The sequence below is a fragment of the Poromitra crassiceps genome (genome assembly GCF_964638095.1).
Source record: "Poromitra crassiceps genome assembly, chromosome: 11".
Classification (NCBI taxonomy): domain Eukaryota; kingdom Metazoa; phylum Chordata; class Actinopteri; order Beryciformes; family Melamphaidae; genus Poromitra; species Poromitra crassiceps.
The window spans coordinates 42412651-42430604 of NC_139643.1; the positions used below are offsets into that span (position 1 = coordinate 42412651).

Consider the following 17954-nt stretch of genomic DNA (forward strand, 5'->3'; position numbering starts at 1 on the left):
AAAACGGTTCCCCCTGTCCAACTAACGTTAGTCCGCGTTCAGTCAAAGTGAAGCTGCTCGCATGGATAACACGAGCAAAAACGAACAAAGCTAACTAATAAACCCAAGCAACGACAAAAAAGGGAGCCTGGGGAAAAAGAAGCTTATCACATAATTAATCATTTGAAATAAATAAATAAAGGTTTGAAGTAATCGTGATATTGATTTGAAGTCATATCACCCAGCCCTATTAACTCAGGCAGGTACCGCCTATGATAACTCTTAAAGTCATCACTTGTTACTTGACAACTCCTGTAACAGAGCTGGACAAATGTTAAGTACCTTTTGAAAAGAGAGAACGGATCAAAATATAAGAAACTCTCGTGACGACGTAACACAAAACCATTTCTTTCAGCACCGTTTCTTCCATGAGTCCAGGTGCGTGGTCCTACACTTCTAAAACACCATACCGGCTAAAACGGCAGAGCATCGCCTTGCGTAAAGACGCACGCTGTCCAGGCTTCTCGCGTGGGTGGTCAGAACATTATGTACCACGCCACCGCAATGTTAGGGACGCCCTCCAAACCCAACGGGGTTCCCTAAGCCATGCGCTCGAACGTTTCGTGATCAGGCGATAGGAGCTACCGCCCTGACCAGATGACGGGCTGGTTTAGGTTTCATTACTCGCGGGCGGTTTGCGGTCACACCACGTTGATGCAGTTTCCCCCGCCGGCCGACGCCCTTTTGCTGCAGTAGGTGAAGCTGCTGTGATTGGTGGAGGAGCCGTTCATGTGCGAGGTCTTCAGCTCCATCTGGCAGGCGGCGATGGCGGCGTTGAGCTCTACCTGGGCCCGGTGCACGACGTAGAACATCAGGCCGATGCTGATGATGATCTGCAGGGGGGAGGCGACAGGTATGAGAAGAGTTTCGAGTGTTAATTAAAAAAAAAAAAAAAATCCTTCTTTGAAAATTGGAAATTATTCACATGGTGGCCATTGGCATATCCAGTATATAAAACTAGAGTTACTTCAAACACATACATGATAGCTTACAAGTTAGTAATCTATCCATCTAGCTACCTAAACTAGTCTAGGTAGTCCAATATACTAGCATTAAAAGTTGTAATGATTTATTTACAGAAACAAAAGTCTAAACCACTGCAGCTATTACCCCTAGAGACCCTTGAGCTTGGAAATGACCCTGAGCAAATCGTGCGTTCCTTTATCGCAAAATAACTGGGATGTGGAGGCTAAATGACATCACCAGTTCCCAGTTATAAAGGAATGCACGATAAGACAGAGGAAAGCTTTTATCACCTCTGACCTAGAGGTCATCCCAGGACACTATGCCTGGAGTGCACAGCGCCCCCTAACTCTTGGAGGTGTAATAACAGGCTACTATTTAATCTCTCTACAGTAGCTAGAGATAATGGGCCAAATATTTTAAAATGTGAACTTATATCCCTCTGGATTCTTGAGATCCATTTGCTTCTATGTTTTTCAGTGGGGAATCTGTGAAATGTATACAGTATATGATGTGCATCCTGGTACGCAACAGTAGGACAGAGCTGGGCTGAGTTTCCCACCACGACTATTCAAAATGGCCACCATGTGCATAAGGTCAATTGTCAGACTTACAAGGCTCATCGCAGCTGCAGACAATTCTGCATGAAACACCAATACCCCATTCATCTTGAACGCACCCCACTCCTCCTAACTCCTATGATCCCTAACAGGTGCAGGCGATGTGGTGACAGCTTCAAATGCCCTGTGAGTTAGCTGGTTAGAATTGGTGGCATATTTTCCTCTAGATCTGAAAAACAGCTTCTTTCCATGGGCCGTCCGGACTCTAAACAACAACAGCAGCCGTTAACTCCCACTCAGTGCAATACTTGAACATGTGCAATATATCAAAACGTGCAATATTCTTTTACTACCTCAGCAGTATTTTATTTTTATTATTGTTTTGTTTCTGTTTTTTTGCCCCCCGTCTAGGTGTCCTGTGTCCTTATCTGTTCTAATGTTTTCTTTTGTTAAATGTTTTTAATGTTTTTTTAACGTCTGATTTTAATGCACTGTCAGCTGAAGCACTCTTAATTTCATTGTATGGGGAACTGTGCAATGACAATAAAGGCTATTCTATTCTATTCTATCTCCGCAAAAGGCAACAGATGTTTCTGTAACCGAAGAAGAACTGAACAGCACCGGTTAAAACGGAACAGCCCCCAGTTGAACAGAGCCACCCACACCCTCACACTATTATGTCCTAACCACTAACCAGCCCATTACAGCTTCACTGACTGGAATGTCCTGAAAGAGGAGGAACAGGTGTGACTGGAGATGTGTGCTTGAGGCGACACCTGTGTTCGCTGGTGTCCTTGAGCAAAGCGTTCACACCCGACACTTTTCTGAATGTGACACTGCGTGAACGACGTGCTTTGTGTCCGTGTGTACTGTAAGAGAGAGGCTGTGTATTTGGGTCGGGTCAGGAAAAACTGTCACTGAAGAACCAGCGCTTTCTTGTTACCACGTCAATAATTGACCAAATCAGATTGTAAAATCAATGAACCAAATAGTGCCTGACGTATATGAGGGAATGATATAAAAGTGTAGTTTTGACATTTACAAAAAAAACAGTGTTGGATTAGTTGGTCTTTTAGGGACCTGAACAGTTTTACACAAAGAGGACAATGTGAACGGTCACTGACAGCATCAAAGTTAACAGCTACAGATTCTGTAGTTACCCATGACGCATTTGTGGTGATGACACACAATGTTAGTTATTAAAGGGCTGCACGATATTGGAAAAAACAGACATTGCAATATATTTGGTTTCTGCGATATATATTGAGATATGAAAAAATACAGGAATTTACACCAAATGACTAGCTCATCAAGCTTTAAGAAGGTAGTGGGTAACCTGCATGGATGTGACGTAGTAGCAAGTGTTTTTAGCTGCAGCCAGAGTGATTGGCAGGATGCTAGTGTGCTAAGTGCTGAGTATCAACCCACCAAAAAAGTTATAGCCTGACGTGTTTGAGTTAATTTGCCTTATTCTTTGACATTGCATGTCCTGCGATGTGACTATTGCGCATGCGCACATTGCGATGACGATGCTGAAACGATATATTGTGCAGCTCTATTATTAACAGCACCTGATACTTGACAACGGCATGTTGTGTAGTAATCTAAGTATGCAAGTAATGTTTCCTGGTGCAATAATTCACTTTTCAATGACAGGCAGAACTAGTTCCATGATGTTTCATGAAAGAATTTAATCAAGCAGACGCCTACTAACCGCCTGACTGGTAAACACCTTACTAGTTTTGACTCGCACTTCGCACTGCTGTGCATTGTAAATTGCTGCTTGTATCTGTTTTACTTGCACTTTGAACTGCTGTGCATTTTAAACTGTTGCTTTGTGTTTGTTTTTATCTTTCTTTTAATCATGCGATACCATGTGTTTGATGTCTCTGTGTTTTTATGCTCGCTGCAAATCAATTTGCCCTTCTGGGACACCTAATAAACTTGAATCTTGAGAGGTTTTCATCTCTCCTATGCTATGCTGCAAAATCTGCCTGCTCACTTACCCACAATCCTCTGCAAAGTCTCTATGCATGCTCTCATTCAAATGAATGAGGGATATAATAATAATAATAATTATTATTATTATTATTTCCCCATTTTCTCCCCAATTGTACTTGGCTGTGAATATCCCTCCATGTGGAAATCCATAACATTAGGCTACATGACTTGCTACAGTACTTAATGTTAGCAACTGAACAATTGCAACAAGTGCTGTTGTTGGCCAATATCGTCACGGCTGTGATTCGGTCATAGGTAAGGCCAAAGATAATCACAGCAGTGATGATATTAGACAACAACAGCACGACCTCGAGTGTGATATTGCTTTTATACAACAGTTCTATTAAACAAAGCTGATTAAAAAAATGACAAAAAGTTGAGAAAATATATGATTTGTCTATTTATTCCTCCGTCAACAAAAATAGTCCCCTCAGCTTTCCGCTACCAGTTGCCGAAAATGTAGCCAAATTAACTGCAGGCTGCCTACTTTTTATCATACACATTGATTTGCAAGTTTCCATTTATTGTACAGCCAGTGAAATAAGAGTCTGGTGATGGCATGTTCATTAGTTATGTTAGGAAATAAATCCATCTTTGCACTGTCGGTAGCGTAGGTGTTACGCTTTGTGAATGACGTTCAATGTAACGTGGCTGGTGTTTGTTTTGTTGATTAGAGCAGCTGTGAAACATTTTAGACAACAGCACTCCCTCTCGTGTGATATTGCTTGAAGCGTTTTGTTGATTAGAGCAGTTGTGAAGCGTTTTGTTGATTAGAGCAGCTGTGAAGCGGAGTGATATAGCTTACCCCAACGGGTAACGGGGAATCAGGGTTCGATTCCGGAGAGGGAGCCTGAGAAACGGCTACCACATCCAAGGAAGGCAGCAGGCGCGCAAATTACCCACTCCCGACTCGGGGAGGTAGTGACGAAAAATAACAATACAGGACTCTTTCGAGGCCCTGTACACAGTGAAGCGCCAGTGCGTTATTGTGAAATATTAGCACTGGTAGGATCCCTCTTGTCCAATCAAATTGCTCGGCCGGAACTAACTGTTGTATAAGGATCTCTATCTCTCTCTACATCACTGTATTTAGCTATGCACTGTACATTCCCATTAATCATGAATATATTTGCTTGAGCAAATTATTCAATGGACTGAATGAAGAATGCACAAGTAAAGTTCCCCATTGAAGCACATCATTGAAATTATACAAACTAAACGTACTAGAGAATTAGGGAGTTGTGTGAAGAACCACAGCTAGGATGTAAACATTAGTATCTTCACACTCGCTGCACGATCGCTGTCAACTCACCTGCAGGCTGAAGACAAAGTAACCGCTGACACTCTGCTCAGCGATAACGTCCTCCATGGTGCGAAGCGTGGTGCCCAGGTAGGAGTTGAGAAGTTGGGTGGGCAGGAGGCCCACAGAGGAGGCCACCAGGTAGTTTGGCAAGGACACGTCTGTGATCTGAAGCAGTGACAAAAAAACATCTTTTATACGACTTGATGAAAGAAAATGACTTCATCGGCCCAATGGAAATCGTCCTTCAAGTTTGATGTGGAAATTAGACGAATGTATTTCAGTCAACAGTTCCACATCAATTATCTAATAATATTCAAGATATTTATCATTCATACTTTTCCGTTTTCCCCCTACTTTGTCTTTCAACATCTGAACATAGCTTATTTGCTGTACTATGAGTGTATACAATTTGTTTGAGCAGAATGAAGAATGCAAAAGATTTGAATTACTTTGTGTTTTTATTTCATTTAGAAACCGCCTCAGGCTTTGCATATATATTTTTTTAACCCCCCCGGGGTATATGCTTACAGACACAGTGCATCATTCACCTATAGAAACTAAAAAGGCTGACATATTTATGATAAATAGAATAAATAAATGTGGCAATTAACTGACATTTTAGCTCCGTTTATTGTTAAATAATACATTTATTGTAAGTAGCGGTTGCCATGACTACACTGCACACGTCACACACACACGACCGGCACTGCGACTGCGTCGTCATGTCTTCACAGATCCAGCTCAGTGTCTCTCGTTTCATATCGCTACATTTCTCAGCACAACCACCTAAATATAAACAGCTGTGTCTGCTGTGTCCCTGTCACCCCTGATCCTGTGTCTGCTGTGTCCCTGTCACCCCTGATCCTGTGTCTGCTGTGTCCCTGTCACCCCTGATCCTGTGTCTGCTGTGTCCCTGTCACCCCTGATCCTGTGTCTGCTGTGTCCCTGTCACCCCTGATCCTTTGATGAGGTGATGATACGGGCCGGGGCGCGCGCGCGTACGAAGACGTGACCTTGGCACTATGACTGCATACATTTAGGACTACACCGTGGCTGCTGCTGTCTAGGGATGGAACGATGAACCGGTTTGAATGATAACCGTGATCAAATTCCTTACGATAACCGTACCGTTTCAAATTTTCATTATCATTAAAAGCATGGTACCCGTGATTACAGTGCTTTGAAAAACATGGTAAATACTGTCCATCATCAACCAAAGTTGGCAACCGTCTCCCAGATGCAGACGCGCAGCCTTGGAGAAATGATTTCAGTGAGTGTATCAATCCTTTTTCGGTCCGAGTTGTCAATATAAAAGTTGGTGAAATGATCTCTGTGAGTGTATTAGTACGTTTTGAACATTTTCAGCACATTTTAACAAACCGCGATAATACTGATAACCGTGATCATTTTGGTCACTATAATCGTGATGACATTTTCATATCGTTATCGTTCCATGTCTACTCCTGTCGCGTTGCTGTGCGACAGTGCACGAGCCACCATGTTATCTGGGCTGGAAAACATTCCTGCTAGATCCAGCCCAAGTGTCTCCTCCTCACTACAATAAATCCCACACCCCCCTCTCCTGTTTATCACAGGATATATATATCCTGTTACAGGATATTATCAAAATCTATTTAATCAGACTGATGACGTTGTCAAGCCAATAACTACGTGCTCTCCCCCCCTGCCCCCGCCCCCAGCACTAACAGTCCTAGATCATGGTGTTCCTCCTTGAAAGATTAGCACTGATATGTCCACACCTGTCCTCCTGAACACATGAAAACATGCCCTGAGCTGATCTCTGAGACACTGCTTTCCACTGTCTCTTTCATCTGATCATGTAAGAGAGCTGCACACGAGAAGAAAAGGGAACCAGCTCTGCTTTTTCTCTCCGTCCTCCTCCCCGAGCTGTGAAGCGCACATGCCTTCTGAAGTCTCTTCCCACTCGGACAGATAGTGTTTGCAGCTGTCTTGCATAGGACCAGGGAAGGGAAGGGCCCAGCCATGGATATTTTTATAACTGCCCAGAGGATTCCGACTGAACCTCCTACTCCGTTTTCACAAAGCCGTGTATCAGGAGAATTGGGGAAATTCAAGTGGGGGGAAAAAAAAAGATCCCAGCCTAGGCTTGACCTAATTTGTGAAGTGGAGTAGCAATGCAGGTCTGGATTTGTGCTAGTAAACAAAGCAAAAAGCGGGCCTACGGTAAGGTAAATGGTGCATTACTATGACATTTCTGCCGTGATCACGGCTATTTCTCCTGTTATCTGGAGATCCGGAGAATAAAGCATAAGCTATAATTAAAAGGCGGCACAAACATCGTTGCCTGTTAGGTTGAGGGGGTCTGATAAATCACATGCTGAATTCACCATCGCTTCATCACCTCGTTATGACAGCAGAAGGGGCGGAGCCACGCTGGCGCTCGGCAGCGTTATACGTTATCGTGCTGTAATAAGATACAGCGGGGACCTGAATGTGTCCACCTCGTTCTCGAAAGCGCCGCAAAGATTTTCCCTGAGCCATCCCATTGTTTTGCTAAGCGTCGCAGTCTTTGTGTCGTTTTAGGTTACCCGCCATAATGCAGCAGCATCCACTTCAGCAGAAAGAAGCGGGGGGTGGGGGGGGGGGGGGGGGGGGGGCACATTGAAATGTAGCCTCATCCACACAGAAAGTGCTTACCAAGGGCACACCAGACAACACACATCAGTCCACCGTGACCCAGTAAAAGGGCCTATGCGAAGGATTGTGGTCTCCGCCCTGCACCCGCGCTTTGTTTCACCTTTTGTCGAGTCGAGAATTAGACATAAAGATACAATATCAACTGGGCTGAATAACGAGCGGCCGGGGAAGATGGATTGCCGAGGGGCTGAGCCTTGTTTCAAACTCCTCAGGGCCTGCAAGTGAACATGTAGCAGAGGAAAGAGGGGGGGGGGGTTCCTCAGGGCCTGCAAGTGAACATGTAGCAGAGGAAAGAGGGGGGGGGGGGGGGGGTTCCTCAGGGCCTGCAAGTGAACATGTAGCAGAGGAAAGAGGGGGGGGGGGGGGGTTCCTCAGGGCCTGCATGTGAAAATGTAGCAGAGGAAAGAGGGGGGGGGGGGGGGGGGGTTCCTCAGGGCCTGCAAGTGAACATGTAGCAGAGGAAAGAGGGGGGGGGGGGGTTCCTCAGGGCCTGCATGTGAAAATGTAGCAGAGGAAAGAGGGGGGGGGGGGGTTCCTCAGGGCCTGCAAGTGAACATGTAGCAGAGGAAAGAGGGGGGGGGGGGTTCCTCAGGGCCTGCAAGTGAACATGTAGCAGAGGAAAGAGGGGGGGGGGGGGGTTCCTCAGCGCCTGCATGTGAAAATGTAGCAGAGGAAAGAGGGGGGTTCCTCAGGGCCTGCATGTGAAAATGTAGCAGAGGAAAGAGTTGGGGGGTTCCTCAGGGCCTGCATGTGAAAATGTAGCAGAGGAAAGAGGTGGGGGGAGGGGGGGTTCATCAGGGCCTGCATGTGAAAATGTAGCAGAGGAAAGAGTTGGGGGGTTCCTCAGGGCCTGCATGTGAAAATGTAGCAGAGGAAAGAGGGGGGGGGGGGTTCCTCAGGGCCTGCAAGTGAAAATGTAGCAGAGGAAAGAGGGGTGGGGTTCCTCAGGGCCTGCGAGTGAAAATGTAGCAGAGGAAAGAGGGGGGGTTCCTCAGGGCCTGCAAGTGAAAATGTAGCAGAGGAAAGAGGGGGGGGGGGGTTCCTCAGGGCCTGCAAGTGAAAATGTAGCAGAGGAAAGAGGGGGGGGTTCCTCAGGGCCTGCAAGTGAAAATGTAGCAGAGGAAAGAGGGGGGGGGTTCCTCAGGGCCTGCAAGTGAAAATGTAGCAGAGGAAATAGGGGGGGGGGGTTCCTCAGGGCCTGCAAGTGAAAATGTAGCAGAGGAAAGAGGGGGGGGGTCCTCAGGGCCTGCAAGTGAAAATGTAGCAGAGGAAAGAGGGGGGGGGGTTCCTCAGGGCCTGCAAGTGAAAATGTAGCAGAGGAAAGAGGGGGGGGGTCCTCAGGGCCTGCAAGTGAAAATGTAGCAGAGGAAAGAGGGGGGGGGGGGTTCCTCAGGGCCTGCAAGTGAAAATGTAGCAGAGGAAAGAGGGGGGGGGTTCTTCCTCGGGGCCTGCAAGTGAAAATGTATTAGAGGAAAGAGGGGGGGGGGGGGGTTCCTCAGGGCCTGCAAGTGAAAATGTATTAGAGGAAAGAGGGGGGGGGGGGGGGTTCCTCAGGGCCTGCAAGTGAAAATGTAGCAGAGGAAAGAGGGTGGGGGGGTTCCTCAGGGCCTGCAAGTGAAAATGTAGCAGAGGAAAGAGGGGGGAGGAGGGTTCTGCTTATTAGCCTGCTTCTGGCGAAGCCTGGCTGAAGTCCCTGGTGAAGGCTCCACTCTGACATTCACGTCTCCAAGCTGGAACAAGAGAGTTTCACACTGAGCTTTCTGTGTGTGTGTGTGTGTGTGTGTGGGTGTGTGTGTGTGTGCATGCGTGCGTGCGTGCGTGTGTGTGTGTGAGCAGGAGACGGCCTAATTTGTCCACAGTGCAGCAAGGCATAACTCAACCTTGAAAGGATGCTGCCGTTATTAGCTTGCTGGCATGTTAAGAGAACATACGCTGAGCTAATACAAGTGAGCTAAATACCGGAGCAACCGGAGCAAAATCAAAAAGCACTAGTATTTACAAGGCTGTCATGTAGCCATCGGAGCATTTTGAGCCCGGCAAATTGATTGAGCAGGACTGATGATGCCACCGACTGGCAGCAGGTGTGCAAGGAGCATAATTGGAGTTTGACCTTTTGACACCTCGTTTTCACCTCTGCAGACCGGAATGTTGACTAGCTATTAGCTAGCTGCTGTATCTTTAGCTGGACAGCTAGCGTGACCCTGCCACGGGGGCTAGCTATTAGCTAGCTGCTGTATCTTTAGCTGGACAGCTAGCGTGACCCTGCCACGGGGGCTAGCTATTAGCTAGCTGCTGTATCTTTAGCTGGACAGCTAGCGTGACCCTGCCACGGGGGGCTAGCTATTAGCTAGCTGCTATATCTTTGGCTGGACAGCTAGCGTGATCCTGCCATGTGCGGGACAGGGACATTCCTGCCTTTTGGACAGAGAGCTGCATCCAAGTCCTTTCCACAGAGCCTGAGGTATGAAGTGACGTCAAAAGGAAGCCATTTAAGTCAGTCACGCAAGAGAAAACCATCTGCTTAGGTTTATAAATGGCTTCTTCTTTTTTCCAAAAGAGAGAGAAAAAAAGAAAAGATACAAAAGAAGACAAAACAAAATGAACTATGACACAAACAGCGGGGGACCTACAGAATATTGACCCCGCTTTAACCTATGACCTGCTGAATGACCTGTTTTGCAGTGCTAAGAATATCAACAATAACAATCTCAATCATTAGCATCACAAATTATGTTACACATAGCTTAGAGTCACTGAATTAATTACTATGCAACAACTCTACAGTACACTTGTATTTGCTATCATTCAATTTCAATTCAGCACTACCGAGCCACATACACAAGAAGAGACTCAAACTATTATAAAACTATAACATTCTAAAGGTTTAAACTAAAATCAGTCGACATAGAATTTCCAGTGTGGGGACTTGTAAAAGCTACTTGATACAAAGACAAAGAAGAAGAAAAATACAGTCTTCTTCACCCTCATCTTTCACTCGAGCAACTTTACGTGCAGATAAAGAACGGGCTCAGCAGAGCGCTCCAGCAGGTCTGTTCCTGAATTCCATCACCCATTTTTCGTCTATTCTCACCAAAAGCCTCTTTGTCAGCTCACTGTGACCGCAAGGAATGTCACAGCACAAATATTGCAACTATGAGATGATTCCCAAACCCCGAGCTATTAGTCGTACTATGATTATTTTTCAACATGCTGGGGAATATATATTTTAGATCCTGGAATTCCTTGTTGAATTAGTAATCATTATTCTTATTTTTCTGCCAAGGTCGCTGCTACCCCCCCCTGCCGATCTGGGGAGAGCCATAGACTAGCACATGCTCCCCCCCGAGACATGTGCAGTTGCCAGCCGATTCTTTTTCACCTGACAGCGGGAAGCTTCGCCGGCAGGACGTAGCACGTGGGAGGATCACGCTATTCCCACCAGTTTCCCTCCGCCCCGAACAGGCCCCCCGACCGACCAGAGGCGGCGTTAGTGCAGCGACGACCAGCAGGACATATACCCCTAATCCGGCTTCACACTCGCAGACACAGCCAATTATGCCTGTATGGACGACGCCCGACTAATCCGGAGGTAACACGTGTTGATAGGCAGGGAATCTACTGCTGCACTACCGGAACGCCCACGAATTAGTAATCATTATTCAACAGTGACTGACTGTCGCATTATATTACAATGTAAAAGCAAAAATCATGCAAATCATGCATTGAGAATCATGATAACAAATCATGACCACAGTAATTCAAACTGTGGGGTCCTTCCCACACCACCCTCTGTAAGCAGTAGCATAATGTAAGACAATGGGAATCTTGGCAAAGGTAGCTCAACACGCTAATTGTTTTGAGACTTCAATTAGACAAGGGCGACAAAACTGTTTATAAGAGCCCAATCTACATAAAAAAAATCAATGACATTGTAAAAACAGGCAAAAAAGCCAAGCCCCTAAATATATATCCAGGTTTAGTGCTCCTGCACCTAGCCGTTCCAGTCAGTCATCTTTGAAACGCTAACATCATCATAACGAACATCATAACGAAATTAGGTTTGCTAATTCTCTGAATGGTTTTAAAAACCTTCTGAAGAATTTCTTGTTGAGCGAACTAGTGTAAAACGTGAGTCTCCCGGTGTTATGGTTTGTTGGTTTTTTATCTCCTGTCCCTTTTATCCTTTTACTGTTCTCTGTGTTACTATGTTATGTATGTGTGTCATGTTTTATAAGACCAGGGACCATGATGGAAATAAGTGTTATTATCCTAAATAAAATTAATTAATTAATTCATTCATTCATTCATGGCGATAGGCAGTGTCTGTCTGAGTCTAAATCCATACCCGGGGTTGACAGACAAGTAGCTGGTTAAATGCGTACTAGTCATTTACACAATGAACATCTATGACGGCGCTTACTAAACATGCACGCCAACGCGACTGTGTGTGCACACAAAAGAGTGAGATCTTATCACCTCAGACTAAAAAAGACCTAACCCCGGTTACTTCCCAGGTAAACATACCAAAGGGGGGTGATTGTATTGTCAAACATAGGACCAGTTACTAATACATCCCCAGACTACATCGCTACTCGCTAGTGATTGATGTATGTACACTTTAAATACAAACTAGGGATGGACAGATGTGAACAGGAGAAGTGAATGAAGACTAGTTATACAACAGGTAGTTCCGGCCGAGCAATTTGATTGGACAAGAGGGATCCTACGAGTGCCGTTATTTCATGATAATGCACTGGCGCTTCACTGTGTGTAGATTACTCCGCTTCACAGCTGCCCTAATCAACAAAACGCTTCACAGCTGTAGAGTAGACAGTAGTAAAGTAGGCAGCCTGCAGTTAATTAGGCTGATTAGGCTACATTTTCAGCAAAGCAGAAAGCTGAGGGGACTATTTTTGTTGGCGGAGGAATAAATACAGAAATCATATATTTTCTCAGCTTTTTGTCATTTTTTTTAATCAGCTTTGTTTAATAGAACTGTTGTATAAAAGCAATATCACACTCGAGGTCGTGCTGTTGTTGTCTAATATTGGCACTGCTGTGATTATCTCCGGCTGCGACCGAATCACAGCAGTGCCAATATTAGCCAACAACCGCACTCCCTCTCATGTGATATTGCTTAATTAGATAACTAGTAGCAATATTTCTACACAGTTTTAGGACTGTGACCTGTGAGGCACCCTAGTGTGTGCACTGGCACCGATTTGGTTGAACATGTTAAAAGGCAATGTAGAAATAATAATTGTGTTTATTGTGTGTTTAAAATATGGAAGACAAGACACTTTGTAATAGACTTCTCCACTTTTTCAGCTATATTTTGTATTTTCCGGTGCGTCGAGCACGACAAAAAATAATATTCATCAAATGATGCACAAAACAAACAATGGGAGGGGTGATTCAGAATGTTTTCTTCGTGACATGAATGTTTCCTTCCAGACATCTTTTTTTTTTTTCCAATGGGGGGATTAAATTGTTACCCACATGTCCATGCATGGATATTTCAGAGGAAATTCTGACCATTTTTCATAGAGCAAGCCAAGCCTGGAGGAAGCTGATTGGTTTAGCAGCCTACAAGCCAAGCCTGGAGGAAGCTGATTGGTTTAGCAGCCTACAATTACTGTGCTTGTGAAAGAAACACACACATAGGACTGCTTTTATTCTTTGCCTGCCTTAGTTTTTGTCTGTCTACTGTGTGGGCTGTTGTTTCTGTCTTCATTTCTCTGTGTGTCAAATCTGGCCAAACATCTCCAAACAAGGTCAGACAAGGACAGACAGCTATGGCACACCAAACGGACAAGTGCGTTTGTCTGTGTTTGTCTGTGTTTGCTGGAGAATGTTTGATTGGTGTGCCATGGGCTTTTAATGTTTACTGTTTTCACACAGAATATTCAGGTCAGCTCAAGTCCCTTGAGCAGAAATGATTAAATACATGATGGTTAACTTAGTATAAATCCGTTGCATTTTAACTGTGTTTTTCAGTATTATTGGACACTGTAATAGATTTAAAAGGGGTAGGCTATATGTGCTATAGAAATTCTGCTTTATTGAAGTAAATGCCAACTTCACTAAAATCAACTTTACCATGCCCTGGCCTATCCCTTAGCCTACTTTATACCTGTGTAGAACATTTTCACACTAGTTACACTGTAATAATAATTATGGTACAGTTCCTTTAAATCAAAAATGTACGAGTGACCATTCTCATATTTCATGCAAGAAAATCCCTTCTATACACAGACATATATCAAGCATACTCAATATAAAACTGTAACTGGATTGGTTACTTGCTGTCTGTAGATATAGCCTAATAGGGGTGTGCGATGTCAACCAAATAGCCATTGTGATGGTTCCACAGTGAAACATCGCTGTCGCTGCGGTGCCATAATCCCATGTTTACAACAGGACAGCTGAGCTCTACATAAGACCACCGGGCTTGGATAGGCTACTACTACAGCACAGAGCCAGGCGACAAGCAGTAGGCTATCACTACCAGCAATATTGAAAGGCACAAAACAAACATAAACGTTACATCCTGACCAAAAACTTGTGTGTGTATCTGGCAGAAAACTGACAGAATTACTGGTGGATAATAACGTTAGATTCACGTGGGCTCAGTTTTGAACCTAACATGACGTTAAGGAGAGACAGAATATGTAATGGAGCAACTTCATGGAAACAGGCGAGTTTAATTCACAGTTGAGACTTGTAACATTACTCACACATTGGGTTGAAATCAGGAAAGAACGTGAAGCTTCTTCTTTGTCTTAACATTTTCACAACAACACAACCGACTTCTGCTTATCCCCCCCTCCAGGAAACAGGCTACCATGATACAATTAGCTTGCATACAGGCGAGTCTCAGCGCAAAAATATTTGATTGATTGATCAATGGTGAGGTAGCTTTTGTTCAACTCAGGCATGCTTTTCAAGAGCAATCCAAGCAATCCAAGCCCCATGCCAGCCCTACACTGGCCACACCTGTTTTGCAGTGTTAATGGTTTGTGGTCCTCTTGGCTAGGTAACATCATCAAGTTCACCCTCAGGCTGCCTGGCATAGTCCATTAATCACTCAATTTGATCTGGCATGACTTTTTCATGTTACATGACCTTCCAGCTGACGGTACAGTAACGCATCCCTCAAGGCTTTTACCGTTTGGAGGTATCTATGAGTTGATTGAGAGTGGTAATCAAGGACTATCAATTATGCATGGCATGTATGAAGGTCAAGTGCCCTCGGGTTAAATGTAGGAGTGCAGATGACAGCAATATCCTGACACTGCTTAGTTTCAGATAGTGGCCCCGGCTAGTTGCATGGTGTCGCCTTGACCTACTGCCCAGCTGGAGGACCGGTGATCAGAGAGAACTAGGTTGTTTATCGGGTCAGCAGCAGTCAGTGTGTCAGTTTCACACAGAGAGCCTACTTTAAAAGACTTTTATGGAGTGCCAAGTGCAGAAAGGGGCTGTTCGTGATTCTGTTCAAGGTAACCTCAAGAAATACAGTGACAAAAGGCATCTCCGTAAAGTTATTTTGAGTTCAGAAAAACATTATTGCCCCAAATAGGTAAAAAACTGAGTAGAGAAATGTGACACTGATAGTTAAATTGATAAAATAATTGATGTCCTCAGGCTAGAAAAACAAGCCGTTTCATGAACTAGTACCTTATTCTGCTAAAACAATTTGTTTTCATTCTCTGGGGGGCTTGTACATTCAGCTCTGCCTCTGCCATTAGACGGTGGTCTGCCTGGAATGGTGCAGGCGTGGACCTGCACTATTCCAGGCAGACAGACACAGGTCAAGGGGCAGGACGAGTGCTGAATGCACACAATTCACAACTAATATGAGTATAATACTGTGTGGCAGTTCAGCCTGGTAATAAAAGTGAGATCTTTCTAGGACCAAAAAGGTCATAGGTTAAATTCTCACAACTGACAGCGTTTTCCCTGTTAAGTGTTTTTGAACAAGTTAATGTGCTCTGGTCTTGGCTCTGACCTTTCTGCAAAGTTAATAATGTAGGCTATGTAGCCTAAGGTAACATCTAGCATAATATTCTTCGCAAATCAAAAGGGGCAGCTGATGGTAGAGATGACAATAACATAGCAATCACAAACAATGACTAGAATTTCCATACTCACCGAAAAAACTGCATTTTGGAGCCCAAAAGGTATGGGGGTGAGTCTCGCTAAGGCCACAACTTTGAGTCCACTCCCTCCCTCCACCACTCGTATGACGGCACTGAGCTGTTCACTGTTCCCAATCTTGTTCAGCACCCAGTCAGTCAATAGCCGCTTGCATACCAGGTGTGCCACAAAGGTCCCTATCAAAACTCCCACCATGACTAGTCCCATGCCCAGCACAAAGCCGTAGAGGTAGCCAGCTGCCACGTTGAGAACAATATACCCCCAGCCACAGGGGAACGACACAATAATCAAACCGACTATGAACAGCAAGGCTCCGACGAGACTGTCCAAACTCTCCATCCAGAGCAGGAGGTCCTTTAGGTATTGGCGCACCAGGGCCACAGAGGAGAAGCACACCGCCGTCAGGATGCAGGCCAGCAGGGCGCTCTTGAAGCAACAGGTGGTGATGCAGCACGGGTGCCGGAACTCCCCGCTGCCGGTGAATGTCGCCCCCCCGACGTCGCTGATCACTTCGGGGTCCACATCAGACTTCCCCGTGCCAGCACCCCTCTCATCAAACGCGCTGCATATCAAGATGTCGATTTTGTCACAATCGTCTGTGGTGGTCCTCTGCAGCCAGCGGTTGAGCTGGATCTGGGCTTTGCCCACTGCATGCTTCAGAAGCTTGGTGAAGAGCTGCAGGGTCGTGGACCCTGACATCCACATGGTGGCCCTGAATGTGGTCGGGGACCAGCAGGGCTCAGATGAACTGTCTGAAAAGGAGTCTTTATATCCCAAACAAGTCCATTTCTAGCAATGTTGATTTTCTGAGCGTCAACACGGACAATGCAAAGTATTTCTGAAGCTACTGAACAGATGGCTTCAGCACTGGCAACCCGTTGCTCTGCAACAGTGACAGTGATTGTGTAATAATGAGACATAGAGATAAATCCCTTCGATCTTGGTTGCCATTATAGTAATAGTTCGGTTTACCAAATATATTTATCTCGGGTACACTCGATGAGCAGCGTGCCAGTTCAATGATTTATGAATAACAGTTTCATATTGCCTGTGTGAAGCACACGCCATATTCACAGTTGTCAATCAGAGCCACTGCGCTTAGTAGTGTTGATTCAATCGATAGGAAGAAGCTGCCAGGTGCAGGAGGGAGCCGAGCCAGGCTGGGGAGGAAACTGACAGCATCGAGGGCCAAAACACACCGACAACCCGTGCGATCTGAACGGGACTGAACTGGTGCAAGGCTGCAACTTTTACGACTCCACCAGTAGCTCCGCCGGCGGGTCCTATCCAGCTAACTGGCTAGCATAAATCATTGCAGTGCTAACTTACTCTCGTCGTTAGCTAGCTCGCTGCGTGAATAAAGTCCTCCGTTGCATTTCAGAGACTGAATCGCCGAGTTTCCTCTTGTATTGCGCTTTTCCCGGACAGCAGAGCGACAGCCAGAGCGCAGAAGTCGACCGCAAGGAGCCAGTTTGCTTTTGCGGCCAGCTGTGTGTTATTTCTCACGTCGCCCCGTATCCACAGTGGATCAGTGGAAGCTGTTATGTCGCTAAAAAGCTATTCAACCACTGTTTGTGTCCCAGAATGCCAAGTAACCCGTGCCCACGTGACCGCTGCTGTTCTCACCCAATCACAAGCTACCAACCGCCATCGCGAGAAAAACGCAGTTTCACCCAAACCCAGAGATATTTCGGACCATTATCTGTTTATTCTAACCACCGTGCCACGTAAGCAGCCTTTCTCATATAATAATCATAATAATAATAATCATAATAAGAACAACAACAATAATGATGATAACAATAATTACTTGTATGAAAATCACTCATGTGTGGAAATCATATCACACTTATGAGAGAAATCACAAGTGAAATACTTATAAAATACTGAATACTGCAAAAAATGTATTAAAATTACACTTTATTTGTGATTTGTCACTGCAACAGTGCAGATATTACTCATATATTTCTGGAACCATATGATCGCCCAAAGGGAATGTCCCTGCTTGGCATGCGTATAAGTCCATAATGAGAGGAGTGAAGCAGACAATGTGTGCATTCATGCATCTACCTTTCCCCTCTCTGGGTAAAGAAACCCTTGGGTTGTTCTCAAAATAAATTAAATCATTTTCTCCTTTTATATGTTTGTATTCATCTCTGGGGGAAAAACACTGCAAAACTCTCAGTCAGGAGAAGACCCTACACCTCGTCTAGCTGGAGATACTGAAAATAAGCTCTCTTAATTCCCCCCTA

The 17954-nt window shown here is 45.1% G+C and overlaps 1 protein-coding gene across 1 annotated transcript; it reads right to left on the reverse strand.

The window, feature by feature from the left end:
- Window positions 1-680: 680 nt before the first annotated feature.
- Window positions 681-16407, reverse strand: tmem64 (transmembrane protein 64; the record flags this gene model as incomplete). The annotated part of the gene is made up of 3 exons (XM_083646943.1): window positions 681-872; window positions 4876-5031; window positions 15697-16407. 3 exons carry the CDS (start codon window positions 16405-16407, stop codon window positions 681-683), a joined length of 1059 nt encoding a protein of 352 aa, XP_083503069.1.
- Between the last annotated feature and the right edge of the window lie 1547 nt (window positions 16408-17954).